Genomic DNA, 20,413 nt, shown 5'->3' with positions numbered 1-20,413 from the left:
AAGATGGGTGTAGAATTTATGCTTGGTGGCAGTGGAGGAAATAAGAGATCTTGGGGTGATAGTGGATAAGGATCTGAAATTTAGGAGACACATAGCCAAAATTGTGAAGACAACACAAAGGCTTCTGGGAATGATGCAGAGGACACTGACTTGTAGAAGTAGGGAGATTATTGTTCCATTGTACATTGTACAGTAGAATCCTTCTTAAGCAGCAGCAACAACAGGACTTTTGCAATTGCACATATGAGATTTTGCTGAATAATTGAATATATATTTCGAGAACTTGCCTGATCATGTTTTGTGATGCCATGTGTAGAAATTGCAACATGTAAAGTTCGTTGGTCATGTTTTTCAATCTGCCACCCATAATTCAATAGATAACATCAAAAATCATGTGGATTTTTTAAAATTCAAAACACATACACATAATTTTATATTTCACAATATCAAATTTAAAAGCATTTAAAAATTACAGTACGTATTATCACATGAAAGTTGTGAATTTCTTAGTGTGATGACATAACATAACTTTGAATGTCTGCCTGCTTACAAGATTGTTGCCAGAGCTTTAAAAATTCACTGTGTATACAATGAAGTTTCATAACACCATGTGCTGACATAGATGAACACTGCTTGTCAAATCTTGCTAGAATGCAAGTCCATTGCATATTTTTCTTATCTCATAGGCTTAATTTTGGGTTTACATTTAGACCTTCAAAATTGCTATTGTTTTGGTATTATATATCTTGTATATCTCTCCTAACTGGCATCCAGTTAATTGGATGACAGTTAGGAGAGATTTTATTGTATAAGGCTTGATTAGGCTACACATGGACAACTGTGCACAGGTTTGGTCACCTAGTTTTTCAAAAGGATGAAGAAATGTTGGAAAGGGTCCAAAGGTGACTAACTAAGGTAGTTTCTGACCTCTGGAATGTCGAATATGGGGAAAGATTGAGAAGATGCAATTTACAGAGTCTAGTGGATAGGAGGAAGAGGGGAAATATTATAGAGAACCTAAAAGTTAGTAAGGGGTTATTATAGGATCAATGTTGGAGAGGGTTTTACAGCAAATAGTGGGAGAATAAGGGAGCAGGGACCAGAAATCATCCCTGGAAGCTGTATAAGGAGGATATGAGCAGGAGAATGAGAAGCAGGTTTTTTTTTTTTTTTTTTTTGCATGCAGAGTTGTCAATGATTGGAATGCCTTGCCTGAGAGTGTGGTGTTTTCAGAGAATTTGAGTGTGTTTAAGGCACGGTATGATGAGCTGTGTGTATGACAAAAGGACCTCCTAGATGAGTCTTTGACTCCATGGGGTTTTGGGTAATAATAATAATAATATATAATTGCTTTTCTTTAGCTTCTGTGATGTCCGTAGTATTTATTATGTACAACTGAGCAAGAAAGATTATGGTTTTGAATACTATGGTTTAGAAGAAAGAAAAGTGGCTCCTATTTTCCAGTCTTCTAAGGTTTCAAAGTTCTTGTATATAAGTTCTTGAACTGGTAATATTAGGTAAGTGGAAAAGGGAATTTCAAGTATAATGAGGAATTCTCTCTTATTGGTTAGTATAAAAGGAATACCTCCAAGATCCCACTTTCCAAAACTTTTAATTTTGTCTTGTCTACATTAGTAGTTAACCCACTGATCTTGCTGAATTTTTCCAAAATACCAAAAAAGATATATATGGAATCATTATCCTTCAAAGTGCCCACTACATCTTCGGCATATACTAATACTTTATTTTCCTTCATAGTCAAAGGAACTGTTATTCCTTGCACAGCATGTGTATTGTCGACTTCTTGTAAGAAAGGTTCAAGAACCAATGCAAAGAGCAGTGGACTAAGAGGGCAACCTTCCATTACCCCTTTTCGAATTTTGACTTAGTCTGACAGAAACCCATTAACTGGGAGGCAGGCAGTTGAACTGGCATAGGCTCCTTTATAATGGATAGCAGTTTTTTATCTACACCAATTTGCTGGAGGATGTGGAACAGAAAGGGATGTTTTTTTTTTCATTTTTTTTTTTTCACATTTGATGTCCATAGATGCCGTATGGTCACTGCCGTACCTCACATGGTTTTGGCAATGATGTCTTCTGCTAGAATAAGTGGTAGGGTTGCAGATTCCCTTTCCACACAAAGTTTGTAGGACAATCACAAACATCCATGCCAATGGCAGGATTCGAACCCACGGCCTCTTGGCTGGAGAGCGGACACACTAACCACTGGGCCAACCAGGCTGGCTAAAAGTACAGTACTAAAAGGATGCTGGACATTATCAAATGCTTGAGTAAGGTCTACTGATAGCACTGCCATTGACTGCTTTTTTGTATTATCTAAGCAGATTAGATCATGTAGAAGAAATAGATTAAATTCTACTGCTCAGCCTGGAACTCCATACACCTGTGTGCTTTTAATTATGTATCTCATTACCACTCTGAGCCTGTTATTGATAATGCAGAAAAATATCTTGTAGTTAGTATTAGATAGAGAAATAGGTCTCTAGCTGCTGATTAAGGTGTGATCTCTATTAGGTTTTGGAATGAGGATGGTATGGCTTGCTACAAATTCACTTCATATGTGTCCTGATGGGAGAAAAGAATTAAACAGTATAACTAGAATGGGAAGAATAAAATTCCAGGCCTCGCAGTAAAGTTCTATCTCTAGATCATCAAGTTCTGGAGATTTTCTTGTCTGGCTTTCTTTATAGACTGTGTAACCTCAGATACTGTAATGGGTCTGTCAAGCCCATCTTGAATATTAACAGGAAAGCCATTAATGTTCCAAGAGTTATAATTTCCCTCAGTACTATTGTCTTTAAACAAATTTTTGTAGTGTTTTTGAAAGGAGTCAAGGATATCTGCTAATTGTGTGTTTTCTGGATGGACCTACAGTATTATGAGTGGTAAAATACAAGTTTCTGGCTAACTCACCTTTTGTTGAAGGGCTGTGGAATCTAAGTGGAATTTAAATGCAGGTCTTTCTAACCTAAGGGCATTCTTTCTACTGACAGAGCTATTGGGCAAAATCTTGAGCAGAATCTTTAAGTGGTTTTTTCAAGTGAAGGAAGTTGAAAACAAGCATTAGACAATCTCGTACATGGAAGGTTTTTTTAATCCCGCAATATAGAAAAACGAGTTGCACTCCAATCAACAGTCTAGAGAATACATGCAATGGAGAGACACACCAAATAGGCATCTTTGAACTTCTCTGTGTTCTTCAATTTTGACGTACTCACACACATGCAGACAAATATCTGTGGGAATAGAGATGCTTTATTGATTGAGATCTGGACAGCAGTATAAGGTTCACCAAACATAGGGTAAATATGTAGCCCAAAATTAAGAGGTATTTTGGGCAGGATTTAGGATATGACATCATCATCATCATCTCCATTAAATTCATATAAATTCAAAACTTAGGTTTTGAATTTTAACTTAAGCTTTTGCAGGCCTGGTTGGCCGAGTAGTCAGTGCATGTGCTCTCCAATCAACAGGTGGCAAGTCTGAATCTCACCATGGGCATGGATGTTTGTGATTGTCTTTAGGTAGGAAATGAATATCACTGCCCAGTGTGAGGCTATGCCCCACTTATTAGAGACTTGAAGTGGCTTGAAAAAAAAAGTTCCATGTTTGGTCTAGAGCATGGTTTCCAGACTATGTAAAAATAAATTTAAAATACAAAAAAGTATAAGAAATTGATAAAAATCCTCAGTACAAAATGTTGTATAGATTTACAAATAACGTTTTGTGGTTGGAGCAGCATAAAAAAAAAGCCCACTAAGAGCAAAAAAGTTCAAGACATAAAATATTAATATGGAAAAATAATTGTTTCAGATTCTACTACTTTCCAAAAATTTCTAAATATATCTTAGAAAAATATAGTTATCTATTTGAGAGGGCTATTATCAATAGTAAACTTACATCAGATGTGAATACAAGAAGTGTGTTGTTCCAAAATCCATATTTCTGAAGATCAGAAACAATCTTTCCTATAGCTTCATCCAAAGCTGTTACCATTCCTAAATGGAAAATTAGTGTTGCTGCATCATTAATTCATCTTTGTGCTATTTTTTAAATTAACCTTAATAAAAAAAGAAAGTATTATTTTAATACTTTCATTTTCCTACATTTGAAACACCTTTTTTAAATAAAACAAATACAAGATCAATCTGCTGGTGTACATACACACACACACACACATACATACATACACCACTGACATTTCCGTTTGCTGTGAATTTTAGAGCTCATTAATGTAAGAATTATGTAGTTTGAATTTTGTTTTATTTAGTGAGCATTTCATAAAACTGCCACAGTCTTGGTCACCCTCCACAATCCAGGCCACCAGATCTACACACAGTAGTCTAGATGTGGCCTTATTAAGCCTTATGAATGGGCATAATAACTTACCTGTCCCTATATGTTCTTCAAGTGCATGACTTTTCAGTTGGCTATGTTAAACTGGCAGCCATTAACCTTTGTTTATGTTGCCAGTCTATTTAAGTCATCCAGAATTTCTACATCATCTTCATTGGCTATTGCTCTTCCTAGCTTTGAATCATCAGTAACAGCTGGATATTTCCCTTTAAATGATAGCAGCCTCAAGATCTTCCATAACCAATGACTTAAACACTGATCTCCTGAATATCCTCAGATGGGGGTGAAGACCACATAGTAAATTTCAATGCCTTGAAAACACAGGCCACATTATTACCCAAAAGGAAGATCTACTTTGCTCCCTCTTAATTTTGATAATGTTAAAATTTCCTTTTGAGATCAGCTTTCTCTTCTTGGGGTGACTCTCACATCCAGTTTATCCTGGCACAATATATTACACACACAGCCCCCACAGCCTATAAAAAAACTTGTTCTTTCCATTCAAAACATTACTTCTCATCTGCTTAACTCCTAACACTTTATATAAGTCTCAGATCAGACAAACTTTGGAATATTGTTCCCAAATTTGGGGATAGTGCATCCAAAACCTCCCTAAGAATACTTGATGATATACAGAAGAGGGCAATCAGGGACGAATTCTCCATGCCTGCTACGCAAGCTCATTAATTGAGAAAGAAGTAATATTTATTTGTTAATAAATGCATACATTTATAAGCATTCCATTTAGGCTTTTATTTTTGTAGATAGAAGACGTCTTAAGCTTGCGTGGCAATGATTGAGCTTTGCGTTGTGTATCGAAGGCCGATGCTTGCTCGTCTAGTCAAAGCTATCTTGGCTTGCTCGGTTGTAGGAGCTTCCAGGTCCTCACAGCGGCACTGTGATTTCATGTGAGTGCATAGATATTTCACGTAGTCTCATTCTGTTGCTTAAATACAGGCCATACGCAATCAACATAGATCTAGCCAGTGAGCTTCAGCCAGTCTTTATAAGTGTGCTTGTTGCTTGGGAAAATTAAGTTACAACCAACTTTTTATGATGATGTTATTGACCAGTTCATAAAGAAGGACCGCAGGGTAGAATTTGTGTTCAAGTAGCTAAATTGAAAAATATAGAATATCATTTGTAAAATAAATGTTGTATTTGTATGATTAAATTTACATAAATTTTAAATATATAGTTTTATATGGTCAGTAATTCATTATTCCGCTAATCAGACTTCAATCACATCTCTCACTCCCTGAATGATAACAAGAACAAGCGTGAATTTCAAGACCAGCATTCGCTCCTGAGGGCAATCTACTTAGAAAGTGACCTTTCCCTCACCAACTCAGAGAAGCAATGCCCATGAAGGTACCTTTTCTATATGTATTATCTGAATTGGCCACTACCATTCCTCCACTTTCCTCTAACCATGTAAAAAGGTAGAGCAGTCACTTGCCAATACCATACACTGTCCAACTCCTAACATACTGAAAAACTTATCATTCAGCTTCATTCCATTTAGCTCTATTCTTTGGAACAATCTCTCCATACTGTGTTTCTCAGAGTATACAATCTTAAACTCTTTAAGAAACATATCAATAGATTACTTCATTTTTCCATAAAAAAGTTACCCCCATGAGGCACTGTTGTGTTATAGGTCCTGTGACATTTCATGTGTGAGGTTATCATTAAAAAAAAGAAAGAAAGAAAGAAATCACTCAGCAACGCAACTATTTCATTCACTTCTGTTATCTGCCCACCATCAGCACTTGTTGAAGTCATCCTTTTATTTTTAAAACTATTTAACTCTTTGGAATTTCTTTTGGCCTTATCATTCCTAATTGTGCTAATTTGCCAATGCATGCAATCTACATCCTCCATTATACTCCCTGGTCTATACAGCAACCAACTATATATTTCATCCTGTTAGCCTCATATAACCTAAAATGAACTGGTCTCTCTCCTCCTGATATACTTCTACTCTTTTTGGCTTCAATTCTTCTGCTATTAGTAAAACCCACTTTTTTCATTCTGTTTCCTCTGTGCTCGCTGTAAATGCTATACTCTTTACATTCTATCTCTATGAGTATATCATCAACAAAGTGTACTTTGTCAATGAAGTCTCACTAATGCTTGTACTTCTGGCAAAGTCAAAATAACCAATCCCAAAAACTCCTCTCGCATATTTGAAATACTTGTCACATTAGTATACATAATCCAATGTCCTCTTCATTTCACAATCTCCCTTACTCATTGTGTTGATTTTTCCCATTAAAGTTAAGAACCGGGGTGCTTAAGGGTCAAAGCTGTATAACTGAGAGGAGACCTCCACATAGCCTTTAAAGGAATGCGGAGAACCTACCAGGGCTTCTGACCTAATGTCCAATCCTCACCTTCTCGTGGCACACCCTGTTGTGTATCTACCTGGATAGTGAATGAACGAGGATGGGTTGGCAATTTGGGATTTAGCCGACCAAATTTTATTCTTATTGGCTTAAACCAATATAGAAAATGATGGTACAACATGATAAAATTTCATACCGGCTGGGGCGTCGCACGGTTAAACAAGGCCCCTGTTGTTTTCGCCAGGGAACCAGGGCGAACAGCGAAAAGTCAGCTACTGGACACAAATCTGAAAGCACACCCCCAACTCAACATCACCAGAGTTAAAGATCGGTACTATCAACATAAGAAGCCTGAATGGCAAAGAAATGGAGCTAGCTGAAGAATTAGATAAGTACCAGATCGACATAATAGGGGTGACTGAAACAAAAAAGACAAAAACTGGTGAGATCTTCATGAGCAATAAATACAAAATGTATTCAGGAAATGACAATCAAGGAAAAGAAGGAGTGGCCATAGTATTCAACACAAAATACGAGGATAATCTTCTTGAATGGCAGATAGTCTCAAGTAAAGTGATGTGAGCAAATATCAGAATGGGGAATTGGACAATGAGACTTATTTGTGCCTATGGTCCCACAGAAAGTTCTACTAAGGTAGAAGCAGAGGAATTTTTTGATGCTTTAGAAAAAGCAACTGACACAATGAAAAAGGAAAAGTTGGTCCTTGTTTGGGATCTAAATAGCAGAGTAGGAAATAATTGTCAGATATAAAAAAATATTTTGGGAAAATTTGGAGAAAAGAGGAAAGCTAATAATAATGGCAAATACCTGTTGGATTTCTGCTCAGGACATGGACTGGTTATTACTAATACCATGTTCCAACATAAAAATGTGCACAAATTCACATGGAGAGAAAAGGCAAGGAATAAGAAAAGTCTCATTGACCATGTCATTGTTGATAGTGGTGTTTTCTCACTGGTGCAGGACACCAGAATGTACAGAGGATTTGAAATTGGAAGTGATCACTATTTAGTCTTGAGCAGGATAAAATTGAATTTCATATTGAAAAGAATAACATGTAAGAAAGTTTTAAAGCGAATAAAAGTTGAGCAGCTCTCAGATGTGAAATGTAGACTAAAATACACAAAGATTATTGAAGAAAAAATGAAAGAGTTTGAGAACAGAAACCAAACCTTGGAGACTCAGTGGCAAGCCTTGAAGAAAACCATGATTGATTCAGCCAGAGAGGCATGTGGTGAAGTTTGGCGCAGGGATAGAAAAATCAGAACTCCATGGTGGACACAGGAAGTTAAAGAGGCAGTGAAGGAAAAGAAGAAAGAATATCAAAAGTTCGTGGCAAATAAGTCAGCTTTTGCTCTTAGAGAATACAGAGACAAATGTAAGAAAGCTAAACAGTGTGTAAAACTAGCTAAACAAAAGTCATGGGAGGACTTCAGAAAGAACATAGAAAATAAATATCAAAAAGATGGCATAATATTCTGGAGGTTGTTGAAGAAGCTTAGAAATGGAGGAAAGAGTGCTGTAAAAGTAGTTAGAGATGATAAAGGTGACATAAAAACGGGAGAAAAAGACATCCTTGAAGTATGGAGTAATTATTTCGACAAATTGCTAAATGAAACAAGCAGTGATAGCACAGCGGTAAAAAATACTCAACAGGCATACAGTCAGGAATACATATCCATACTTGAAGTAGAAAAAGCCATTAAAGGCTTACAATGTGGAAAGGTAGCAGGAGTAGATGATATTCGACCAGAAATAATATGGTGCTATAAAAGTCTTACAGTGGCTGCACTGCATAGTTCAGAAGGCCTGGACAGAGGGGCAAATTCCCGATGATTGGAGTAGAGCTCTAATAGTACCCATATATAAAAAGGGAAATAGAACTGAATGTGAGAATTACAGAGGTATTTCCCTACTGAGTGTTCCTGGCAAGATCTATGCAAGTATACTTGAGAAACGGTTGAGAAGAATTGTGGAAGAAAAGCTTGGTGAAGAACAAGCTGGATTCAGGGCAAATAGAGGATGTCAGGATCAGATCTTCACTTTACGACAAATAGTTGAAAATGCATGGGAATATAACAACGATCTGTATTTAAGTTTTGTCGATCTGGAAAAGGCATATGACAAGGTACTAAGAGAGAAGCTATTCAATACACTACAGTTATATGGTGTCAATGGGGCATTATATCAAGCATACTTAGTCTGTATTTGAATTGTAAGTCAGCAGTTAGAATTGAAGGAAGTACAGGAAGACGGTTTAATGTTAAATCTGGTGTGAGACAAGGATGTACATTATCCCCTCTGTTATTCATTATCTATATCTGTATTATCTATATGGATCACATTATGAAGGAAAGTGGTATTAAACGCGATATCAGAATTGGAGATGTTAATGTCAGCTCTTTGCTTTATGCGGACGATGTTATACTTCTAAATAAATCCACTACAAGTTTGCAAGATACCCTGACTAAATTGAATAACTGTTGTAATAGATATGGTATGAAGGTCAGCATTAAAAAAACAAAGACAATGCAAATAGGTAGAATTGTTGAAAATGTCAACTGTGTTGTGAACGAGGAACCTGTGGAACAAGTAAAACATCTTAGCTACTTAGGCACGATTTTTAGTGAAAATGATAAATTAAATATGGAAATAGACAACAGGATCAACAAAGCTGGCATGGTAAGTAGTCAATTGAATAAATTCATATGGAATAAGAGAGAAATTAGTCAGAACACTAAATCAGTTGTATACAAGACAGTGTTCAAACCAATTTTAACTTATGGGAGAGCTGGATCAGAAGTAAAACGCTTGACCAAAGACTAGAGACTGCAGATATGAGAGTCCTGAGAAAGATTAGAGGCATGAACAGATGGCATCAATGGAAATATCATATTAAAAACGAGGATATTATTGTAGCATCACTAACCACATCCAGTCAAGACCGGCAGGTCTGAGTGATAAGTCATTATCAGATGTGGGATAGACGCTGTCCATCCCATGTCTGATAATGTCTTTGACAATGTCAAAGAACTTGACATTGTCAGCATCCAGGAATGCGTTAGCAGAGCTAATCTCCTGTGGTATGGTCACTTAAACAGAATGGGCAAGGAAAGATTAGCAAAACAAGTGTTCTCTGCCAGGTTGGCAGGAAAACAACCCAATGGACCAAGATATAGGTGTATTGATGCGGTACAAAGTGCCTTAGACAACAGAAATATAAGATCTGATAATGTCGGAGTCTTGACAAGTAACAGACTAAATTGGAGGAAAAATGTAGATAGGAAGTTAGTAATGATGTAAATTTTTTATGTAGTACAATCATATCCTGCACACCCCTTGAGGGTACATGTCAGGAATTTGATGATGATGATGATGAAGTTAAGAACCTGGGAAACTACATTGAGAACAATGCAGGTTCCCAGGTTCAAAAAAACTACACTCTCCTAATTACTCACCTGCATTCCCCTAAACAGTCTAGTTTCCATGATTCTGCACTTAAAAAATCACACTGAAGAACACTTTCTCAAGACTAACTTTAAATCCGTTCATATGCAAATCCATTCACCTTATATAAGTCTTTCCATTCATCAGACTTGCTCCCCACATCTATAAACAACACCATTCATCCTGCACAACCTGCACAGTGACTCATTTGCAATCATTGCCTTTCTTTTAGTGAACAAAATCATGCATACTGAAATCACACACAGACACTATTGTTTTTTAGCATTGGTGCCATAACGTACAATATAGTATGCTCATAAAAAAAGTAATAGCTTTTAGAACTACACAAACAAGCAAATAGGTAAATGATCCTTATAAGCAAACAAATAACATTTATAAAAATAATAATCCATATCTTTCAGCTACTACAATCTCAACATTTTTTTTTTATGTGATTTCCACTCACAGAAAGTTGTACACCAATAGCATATTAGCATTATGTGAGGGATAAGTTTTTTACTTTTTAATTTTATTAAGACATAATATATAATGAGTTAATATAAGCTAAGACCTAACAGAATATAGTGTTGTGTAAAAAAAGCAAACATGTCTGTTGTGTCCAAATTGCATTCAAGGGAGGGAGGGGAGAGAGAGAGAATTGAGGAAAGAGTTTTCTTTGCATGTAAGCAAAAATTTGGATGATAATGATAGTGAGATTGAGAATAACAGGCTTCAGTAGAGATAAAAAAAATGTTTAGCAGGCAGCGTGATGACTGAAGATTGAGATGAAAGTAATGATGAGACAGAGAATCTAAAGCATAAAATAGAGCAATATATATATATATACATGCAATTATAAGATGAGAGATTATGTGTGTGTGTGTGTATATATATATATATACACACACACACACACTGCTCAAAACAATTAGGGGATATTTTAGTTTCTGTCAGATGATTATAAATTTCTGCAAATAATTATAACTATTGGGTTCTTTTTATTCATGTATAAATATTTCTTACTTATGGATAGGGTGTAATTGATGAGATATTGTTTAAATAATCAATGTTTATTACAAATTTAACAAATTATATATATTTAACAAATTGTACATTTTAGTGTGAAATAATTTTAACAAGAATAACAACAAGAATAGGCAAAAATGCTTTTGTTAATTTGTAATAGAGCGTATGGTCTCCATTAACAGCCAAACATCTTGATTGCATGGACCAGGTAAGATGATCAAACAGTTCTTGAGGGATATTTCCCCACTCTTCTGTGAGAGCAATTTCAAGCTCTTGAAGTGACCATTTTGACAAGTCTTAATAAGATTTTGTACACAGTTGCATGTTCCACGCTGTTGTATTATATTAAGAATTTTTTAAATAAATGTGTTACATTTGTAAATTATTTTTATAAATTTATAATTTACAAGAAAACCAAAATATCCTCTAATTGTTTTGAGCAGTGCACACACACACACACACACATATATATGAAATTATAAGATGAGAGATTATTACCGAAAATGAATGAAAGCATTTTGGATTTATCATGGCTGGAGATGCATAGAGCAAAATAAATTAAAACTACTTGAGAGCTATTTAAGCAATATTTGAAGTTAGTACTGAAGAACTGCATTTCTAAGATTAAAAGTATGAAGAGAGCCAGTTCTAATCCAGAGCATTTTAATAATAATACACACCCAAAAGGCAGTGTGCTTTGCATTATGGGATACTATGGTAATTAATGTGAAGTCATTTGTTTATTATACAAGTGGCTTAGTTGTGAATATACTTCACATGCATGCTTTGTTTGCTTACACTTGGATAAAGGATTAAACAAGGATATAATTTCTTGGAATCTTTAATTTAGAATAATAGTGAAATGGATGAATAAAGGCACTAAGTATGAATTACAGAAGAAAAGTGGATATTGCCAGCCTGGCTGGGTGAGTTGTTAGTGTATCTGCTGGAGAGCAGATACACTAACATTTATGGATTCTAATTCTGCATGGGCATGAATGTTTGTGATTGCTTGCAGAAATACTAGTGGTGGTGGGCAGTAGATGGCATTGGTGTACTTGCAGTTGGTGGATTAATTAATTATCGTATGATGATACAATGGCCGTGAGTCCCCTTTACAGGGAGGTACAGCCATCTCAGTCCCACCAAATTTTATCCATGCTTGGAACCAGCATAGCTGACAAATCAGGCCTATGGATGGTTCAATATTCTTGACTGTAAACTGTGTGTGTTCACGGGGCCGGTTTGCCTGTTTGCGGGATAAAAAACCCCAGATAAACTGGCAGAAAGAACCTGCTGTCCCAACCCCAAGACCGGCTACCTTGGCTATGGCTGAGGAAGATCCTTAAGCTCCTCACGTTGTTGATGGGAAATTAACCTAGGACACTCCTTCTCCAGGCATATGTTTGTGAAGTGCAAAGTGACTAGGCTAATGCGGATTGTAGTTGGTGGAGAGTTGTAGAGTAGGTGCCCTCCCTCAATGAGTCTCTGAATTCCCTGGAGGTGTTATGTAATAATAATAATAATAATAATAATAATAATATGCAAGAAATATAAAATGGAAAGGCATTGAGCTACATGAGGAATAAAAAAATGCAAGCCAGGAAAGCAACAGGTATAATAAGGAAAGAAAATTAGAATATGAGAACCACACTTTTTTTTTTTTCATTATGCTGACAGCAGGAAAAGAAATTATGTTAACATAATCAGAGCAGGAAATGCACTGAATCTATTTAGTGATCACTTCGCTAAGGTATTGCACAGTGGTGAAATACAGTATTTTTTATATGGAGAAGAATAGTTGTGGATGGAATTCCTCCATACATTTTAAGGAAGCATTACTGGAAATTGACAGCATCTCACCATTGTGAAACACCTTAGTGAAGGTGTTTTGCAATGGTGCACCTCTAGAAATGTACTAATTACTTTAATTGCATTTCTGGCTCTGGTGTGCTGCAGGAATCTGTATTGGGGTCATTGTCATTTGATTTGTATATTAATGATACTGGGATAGGGTTTAACTGGTGCATCATATGCAACTGTTTGCATATGATGCAAAATTGGGGAGAGCAATGCAAAATCAAGCAGATGTTATGACCTTACAGGAGAACTGGAACAGATTGTATGAAAGGGAAGGTAAGTAGAACTACCAGTTTGATGTTTCAAAGTGTAAGGTTCTGAAATTTGGTAAGCAACAATAGGATGCAAAGTATACATTTGGTAGGGAAACTTTAAAGGAGGTAGAGAAGATGAGAGATCTGGGAGTAGTGGTGGACAAGAACCTGAAATTCAGGAGCCACATCGCACAAGTTGTGAAGTCGTTATATCAGATAATGGCAATGATGCAGAGGATCCTGATGTGTAGAAATAAAAGAGATTATGATTCCATTGTATTAGGTCTTGATCAGGTCTCATATGGAATACTATGTGTGGATTTGGTCACCAGGTTTTCATGATGATAAGGATATGTTAGAAAGGGTCCAGAGAAGATTCACAAAGGTAGTCAGTAGTCTTTGGAATGTGGAGTATGAAGACAAATTAAAAGAATGTAAATTGCAAAACCTTATGAATAGGAGAAGGAGATGGATATGATTGAGACACATAGATTGGTCAGAAGTTATCTGGTTGACATGGAAGAAATTTTTCATAGAATGGGAGAGGAGATAGAACAAGAGGCCATCTGTAGAACTGTATAAGGAGGGTGTGAGCAGAAGAGTGAGGAAAGGTGTTTTGCATGGAGAGTAGTTGGTGAATGGAATGCATTGCCTGAGTGTGTTGTGAATGCAGACACACTGAATCAGTTTAAGACATAGTCAGATGAGCTTTGAGTGTGATAGTGTGTAGCTTTCATGAAGAGTCTCTGACTCCACTAGTTTCAAATCCTTTCCATAATTTGCTGATGAGTATAGAAAATTCCAATCCAATTATTCATAAACAAACCATGCAGTGTTCGAACATACTATACTTCAAAATCTAGATCTTCCGCAACCCAAATGCCTTAAACTCTGATCCCCCATAATTCACAAGGGACAAGGACATTCATGTCAACTTCAATGTTATCAACATATAGCCCTGTCTGCAGTCTTGCATAAAATATCCTTACTCCTAGATAACATAAAATTTCTTTTCTTGAGCTAGTATTCGCTTAAGGAATTTTTTGGTATAAACACATCATAACATATCCATGTTTCCACATTCTCCAAAAAAAAAAAAAAAAAAAAAATTATGCACTCTGTGATGAAGGTGTTATTTCTCACCTGACAGCTGATAACCAGTACTAATTCCAGATCTGTTCAACCTTAGAAAACTGTTTTTGCATTATGGGAAAGGAGAAGAGAGTGCTAAAACTTTAAAAATTTTTCACATTGTCTAGAAGTGGGCAATTTAATTAAGTGATTATCCTTTCTTAGAGAATCACTTCAAACACCATCATGAAATCACTTCAAAGGCTCACTGATGATATTATTATTATTATTTCCCAAGACCTCATGGAGTCAAAGACTCATCTAGGAGGTCCCTTTATCACACAAATCTCATCATACCGTGTCTTAAACACACTCAAACTCCTTGATATTACCACACTTTCAGGCAAAGCATTCCAATCATTCACAACTCTGCATGAAAAAAACCTGCCTCTCACTCCCCTACTCACACCCTTTTTATACAGTTTCCAGGGATGACCTCTGGTTCTCCCCTGATCTCCCACTGTTCTCTGTAGAACTTCTCCACCATTGATCTTATAACAATCCCTTACCAACTTGTAGGTCTCTATCATATCTCCCCTTTTCCTTCTCTCCACCAGACTCTGCAAATTACATCTCCTCAATCTTTCCTCATACTCAACATTCCAGAGGTCAGAAACTACCTTAGTCAGTCACCTTTGGACCCTTTCCAACATCTCTTCATCCTTCTGAAAACCTGGTGACCAAATCTGGACACAATAGTCCATGTGTGGCCTAATCAAAGCCTTATACAATGGAACAAGAATTTCCCTACTTCTACACGTCAGTGTCCTCCGCATCATTCCCATTAGTCTTTGTGTTGTCTTCACAATTTTGGCGATTTGTTCCCTAAATTTTAGAACCTTATCCACTATCGCCCCCAGATCTCTTATTTCCTCTACCTCCAACAATATATTCTCACCAAGCATAAATTATGCATCCCTTCTTTGTTTTCCAAATTTTAAAACCTTACATTTTGCAACATTGAACTCACATCCCCATTTGCTTGCCCAATCACTCAATTTATTCAAGTCTTCTTTCAATCCAAATTTTCACCAATATCATTAATATACAAGTTAAATAGTAATGGCCCTAAAACAGACCCCTGAGGCACTCCACTAGTGACTTTCCTTTTCCTGGATATTGCACCCCCATACAAAACTTGTTGATACCTATCAGATAGCCAGTCTCCAATCCAATGCACTAATCTAATATCCAACCCTATCTGCTCTAGTTTGATTGTCAACTTATCATGAGGTACTCTATCAAAAGCCTTTGTGAAATCCAAGTATATTACTGTGTATCCTTCTCCTCTGTCCAAGGAAGCAGTCACTTTATTGTAATAAGTAAGTAGATTACTAAAACATGACCTCCCTTTAGCAAATCCATGCTGTCCATCAAAGATTATACCATTGTTGTCAACCCAACTCTGGATCCTAGTTCTCACAAGCTTCTCCAACAACTTAACCACAACACCTGACACAGAGATAGGCCTATAGTTTGATGCTTGAGTTCGATCACCTCCTTTAAGAAGTGCCCTCCTTCCACTCTTTAGGAACTTGACCAAGTGCTAGACTCGTATTAAAAAAATATGTTAAGGCAGGTGTCAACTCTCTCTGGCACATTCCTTCAGAATATGCAGTGATATATTATCAAGTCCCACAGCCTTATTCACTTCTAGTTTACTCAACTCCCCAAACACCTCTTGCTCACTTACAGTCAGTCTCTCCTCCCCATCGTCAACTGCTCTCAATCTCTCCATGAAGTCACATTCACAAGATTGAAAGATCTTTATGAACTGCTCATTAAGTATCTCCACCACACATTCTGCAACAGCTGTCTTTATACCATTTCCTCCAATCAATGTCATCCTTCCATAATCATTCTTTCTTTTGCTGGCTACATATCGAAAGAACTCCCTAGGATTCTTTTTGGCTTCATTAGCTAACTGTTGTTCATACCTCTCTTTAGCTATTCTCACCAACCAAGTCACTCTCCTTGCCTGGTCTTTGTAGACCTCATGAAATTGGTTATTTTCACTTCTCTTATGCTGCCTCCACAATGCCCTTTTTCTCTGTATTGTATGCTTAATCTCTTTATTCATTCATCTCACACCTACCTTATTTAACCTTCTCACCCTTGGAATACATTTAGACATTGCATCTACTAAATAGTTTTTGAAAATCACCCAAGCTGCATTGATCTCTTTTCCAGCTAACTCCTCATTCCATGCTACACCTGCAAGCTGTCTCCTGAGCTCTTCATAATCCCCCCCTCCCCTTGTAGTTCCACATATACCCTTTTTTCATAGGGGTCCTTGCACTGCTGGCAACCACTCAGGTAATCACCTCATGGTCACTTTCACCAATTGGTGGATAATTTGACACCTCATTTATAATTACATCCTCTGATGAGATGACCAAATCCTAGACCCTTAATCCTTGTGTGCCCCTCTGTTACATACTGTCTGAGGTAGTTATCCCTCAAAAACTCAAGAAACTCATATTCTTTACTTCCAGTTGCTATCTCTTCATTCCAGTCTATATTGGCATAATTAAAATCACCCATAATGATCACCCTTTTCTTATTTGCTTGGATTAATTGACTATACATTTCACTATCACCACCATCCACATTACCAGGTCTATAACAACATCCCACCAAGTATTTGATTCTATTCACCTCTATCTCACACCATACTGCCTCAAAACAACTGGCCCTATTTCCCTCTTGCATCTCTACTTTGTATGGACATAACTCTTTCTCTATCATCAATAGCACTACTCCTCCCTTTTTACCCCTTCTATCCTCACGAAACATATCATACCCTTCCATCTGTATTCCTGTCAGGATGTCGTCCTCATCTAACCATGTCTCACTTATTCCAACAATCTTTGGGTGAACAGACGCAATATGTTTCTGAGTTATGCCTAGTCTATGGATAGTTCCATCAATGCTAGCATCTATCAATCTAAAGCCATAAAAATGAGTAACAGCTGGTCGGTTGATATTTTAAAACTTGAATAACTTGGGATAAGAGGAAGAAATAAATTTGTTTGGTGACAATTTACAGGAAAGAAGAAAAAAGACTTACAAAACGGTAAAAAAAAAAAAAAGAAAGAAAGATTGAGTTTTTGAAGACTTCAAATTCCATTTAATAAAAAAATTTAGTATATACACCAACTAATCTAGTTTATATTGTATATAAAAATGGATTTCAGCCTGGTAGGTGTCACTGTTTATGAATTGAGTTTGCTTATTTACGTGTTATGTGTTGCATACGCTTTTCATCTTAAATCTTAAACACTTCGTATTTATATAAAGATAAATGTTGATATGTACAGGCATACGACGACTCTACAAGTGAATTGAATGATCTTTGCCTCCTATTTCATTCCATGTAGCTGTATTCTATGGATCAGCCTTCCTTACCTAGTGTTCAAAAAGAACATCAACTGATGCTCATTTTGAAGATTTTTCTTCCTTCTTTCTCTCTCTTTTACCAAGTCCTGGGATGGGTTTGGTAAGAAAGAAATTAATGCACTAGGTTCCAGGACCTTTCACATGTGAAAAGGTTCACACATGCAAGAAGGAAATGTCCATAAATAGGTGATCATCTAATTACAATGGTGAGAATGAGTGTGATGTTCTGATCTTGACAACAGAAAGGAATATGGAAATTTTCATTAAGAAGGGATATAGCATGAAAGTACAGTGCAGGAATTATGATAAACCCAGAAACTCAAACTAGTGCCATGCACCAAAACTATGCTTAAATGAAGCAGCATTTGAGCACATTTCCAGAGCCAAGAGGGAAAAAATTACCTATTTGAACAGACATCAAGCAAAAATTATATAAATAAGAGCATGATGTGGAAGAACTATTGGTAGAGAAGAAAGGGGGAGAGGTGTATGAACAGTATGAAATTCAAAGTGGAAGACAACTAGATAAGAAAAGCAAAAGATAATGAGAACATGCTGGTTAAATAAATCAAAGGGAATCCTAGAAGGTTCTCTCATCATGTGGTGATAAAAAAAAAAATAATGATTGTGAAAGAATAACTTGAACAGCAGATGGCAGGAGGCTGATGCAGAGAAGAGATAGATAAAATTATCCAAGTTGACATTTTGAAATGATCTATCCATGTCTTATGTAGCAGATCAAAAGACAGAAGTGCAGAATTCAGGTGATGAGATATGAGCAGTAATCCAGATGTAGTCACATCAAAACCTTGTAAAGAGAGCACAATAAATTTCTTATTCTTACAAGTCAGTGTTCTCCTTGTATATAACATATAACTCTGTGTTGCTTTTACAAGCTTTGCAATGCAGTGCCTGACTTCAAGTTCCCTGTCTACCATTGCTTTTTGATCTCTAGCCTGATCCGTTTTTTGCTGCAAAACCTTATCAATGTACATGTTACCTGGAATATCTTCAAATCAAAATACTAGACTGAAAAGACTTTGCTACAGAAGATGATAGGGATCTATCTGGAGCTATAAATTCTATTTTGATACTATGACCCTTGTACAACAGGACTATATTGTCTTCCTTCCACTTCTTTGGGATGCCACCTTTGTTGAGACTCAAACAACCAGGTAAGTAGCACTGAGTTTGTTACACATTCCCTTAACACACACTGAAATCCCATAGCCTCCGTTTGTTCAGTCAGTATAGATAAGAAAAGACCTGGGTTCGATTCCTGTCGATGACATGATGAACCTTTATCTGGTCTCTTCTGAAAGGTGAGTTAGCCAGTCTCATATGGAGGCAGAGGATTTTTATTCACCTGGAAACTCTGGATTTTTTGTCTCTCAAAACAGGTAAACCGGCCCGTGAACACACACACACACAGATTTACAGTCAAAAATACATACTTAAAATCCCTCATTGGAGGGCTCAGACAGATGAGGAAAACTGGGGAAATCCCACATGACAACAACAACAGTATTTCCAATATGGTCTTCATAATCTGCTACTGACTTGATTTGATGGATTTTCTACATAATGGCTTTTCTGATAGTGTATGTGTGTGATTAGTTTTACTATAATGGTTGGAGGTGTATGTGGTTCAATGAATGAAAATGAATGGCATGAAAACACTAACAGTGAAACTGAAAAAGCACACATTTTGGACAAAATTTTTGACCCTATAAGAACTGTTTTCCAATTTGATTATACACTGGATTATGCACATCCAATTGTGCACTGGATTATTTCTCACAACAATGGCATCAATAATGATTCCTCTATTTCAAGGCAACATCTATATGCTGAAGGATAGAGGCTAGCAAGTGTTAACAGGTGTCAGCAAGCAAGAGACAAAGTCCTAGGAATTAAATATATTAACCATGATTAGTGTCTCCAACCAAAGGTACACATAAACCAAAACAGTATGTCAATTAGATGTACCCAAACTGTAGAAATAAGATAAAAAAAAAAATTAAAAGGGAAGCATTAAAATTATCATTTTAAAAACAGACTTACCACTAAATATGCGTCTTTCTTTATTTCGAATATGGGAATACATATTGAGGTATTCAACAGGCACCTAAAAGATATAATGCATACATATACACACAAAAAATTTTTTATGTTGCTCTCATTCACAAAAGGTTATTTACAAACCTACAGTACTTTTTGCATGGTGAGTGGGATAAAGATTTTTTCCACTATTTTTATATATATATTTTTTTCATTTTTTATTTATTTTTTACATAGTCCACAACCCTCCTCTGGAGACCAAACATTGAACTATTTCAAGCTACTTCAGGCCTTGAATAAGCAGAGAAGTGGTCTTGCACTGGGTAAGAAATTCATCTCCCAACTAAAAAATTATTAGCAGAGTATGGTTTTGATCAGCTGACCTGTGGATTAAGAACCAGATTGCTTACACTGTGCATACATATACATAAACATTTAAATTCAATATTACAGATAAAGATATTACAGAAAATATTACAGATTC

The 20,413-nt window shown here is 36.3% G+C and overlaps 1 protein-coding gene across 3 annotated transcripts in view; it reads right to left on the bottom strand.

Moving 5' to 3' along the window:
- LOC150110511 (arylsulfatase B-like) overlaps positions 1-20,413 on the bottom strand; it is a 318,735-nt gene that overhangs the window by 32,010 nt on the left and 266,312 nt on the right. For all 3 annotated transcript variants that reach the window (XM_090394336.1, XM_090394327.1, XM_090394344.1), the window contains 2 exons: positions 19,933-19,996; positions 3,927-4,024 (listed from right to left, as the gene is read on the bottom strand). In XM_090394336.1, the coding sequence (XP_090250462.1) occupies positions 3,927-4,024; positions 19,933-19,996 (162 nt within the window). The remainder of the gene's footprint in view (positions 1-3,926; positions 4,025-19,932; positions 19,997-20,413) is intronic.

This window comes from Typopeltis vanoorti, chromosome 1 (genome assembly GCF_054136105.1).
Source record: "Typopeltis vanoorti isolate ZY-2024b chromosome 1, IOZ_Tvanoo_1.0, whole genome shotgun sequence".
NCBI classification, from domain to species: Eukaryota; Metazoa; Arthropoda; class Arachnida; order Uropygi; family Thelyphonidae; genus Typopeltis; species Typopeltis vanoorti.
This window is presented reverse-complemented; position numbering and strand designations above follow the sequence as displayed.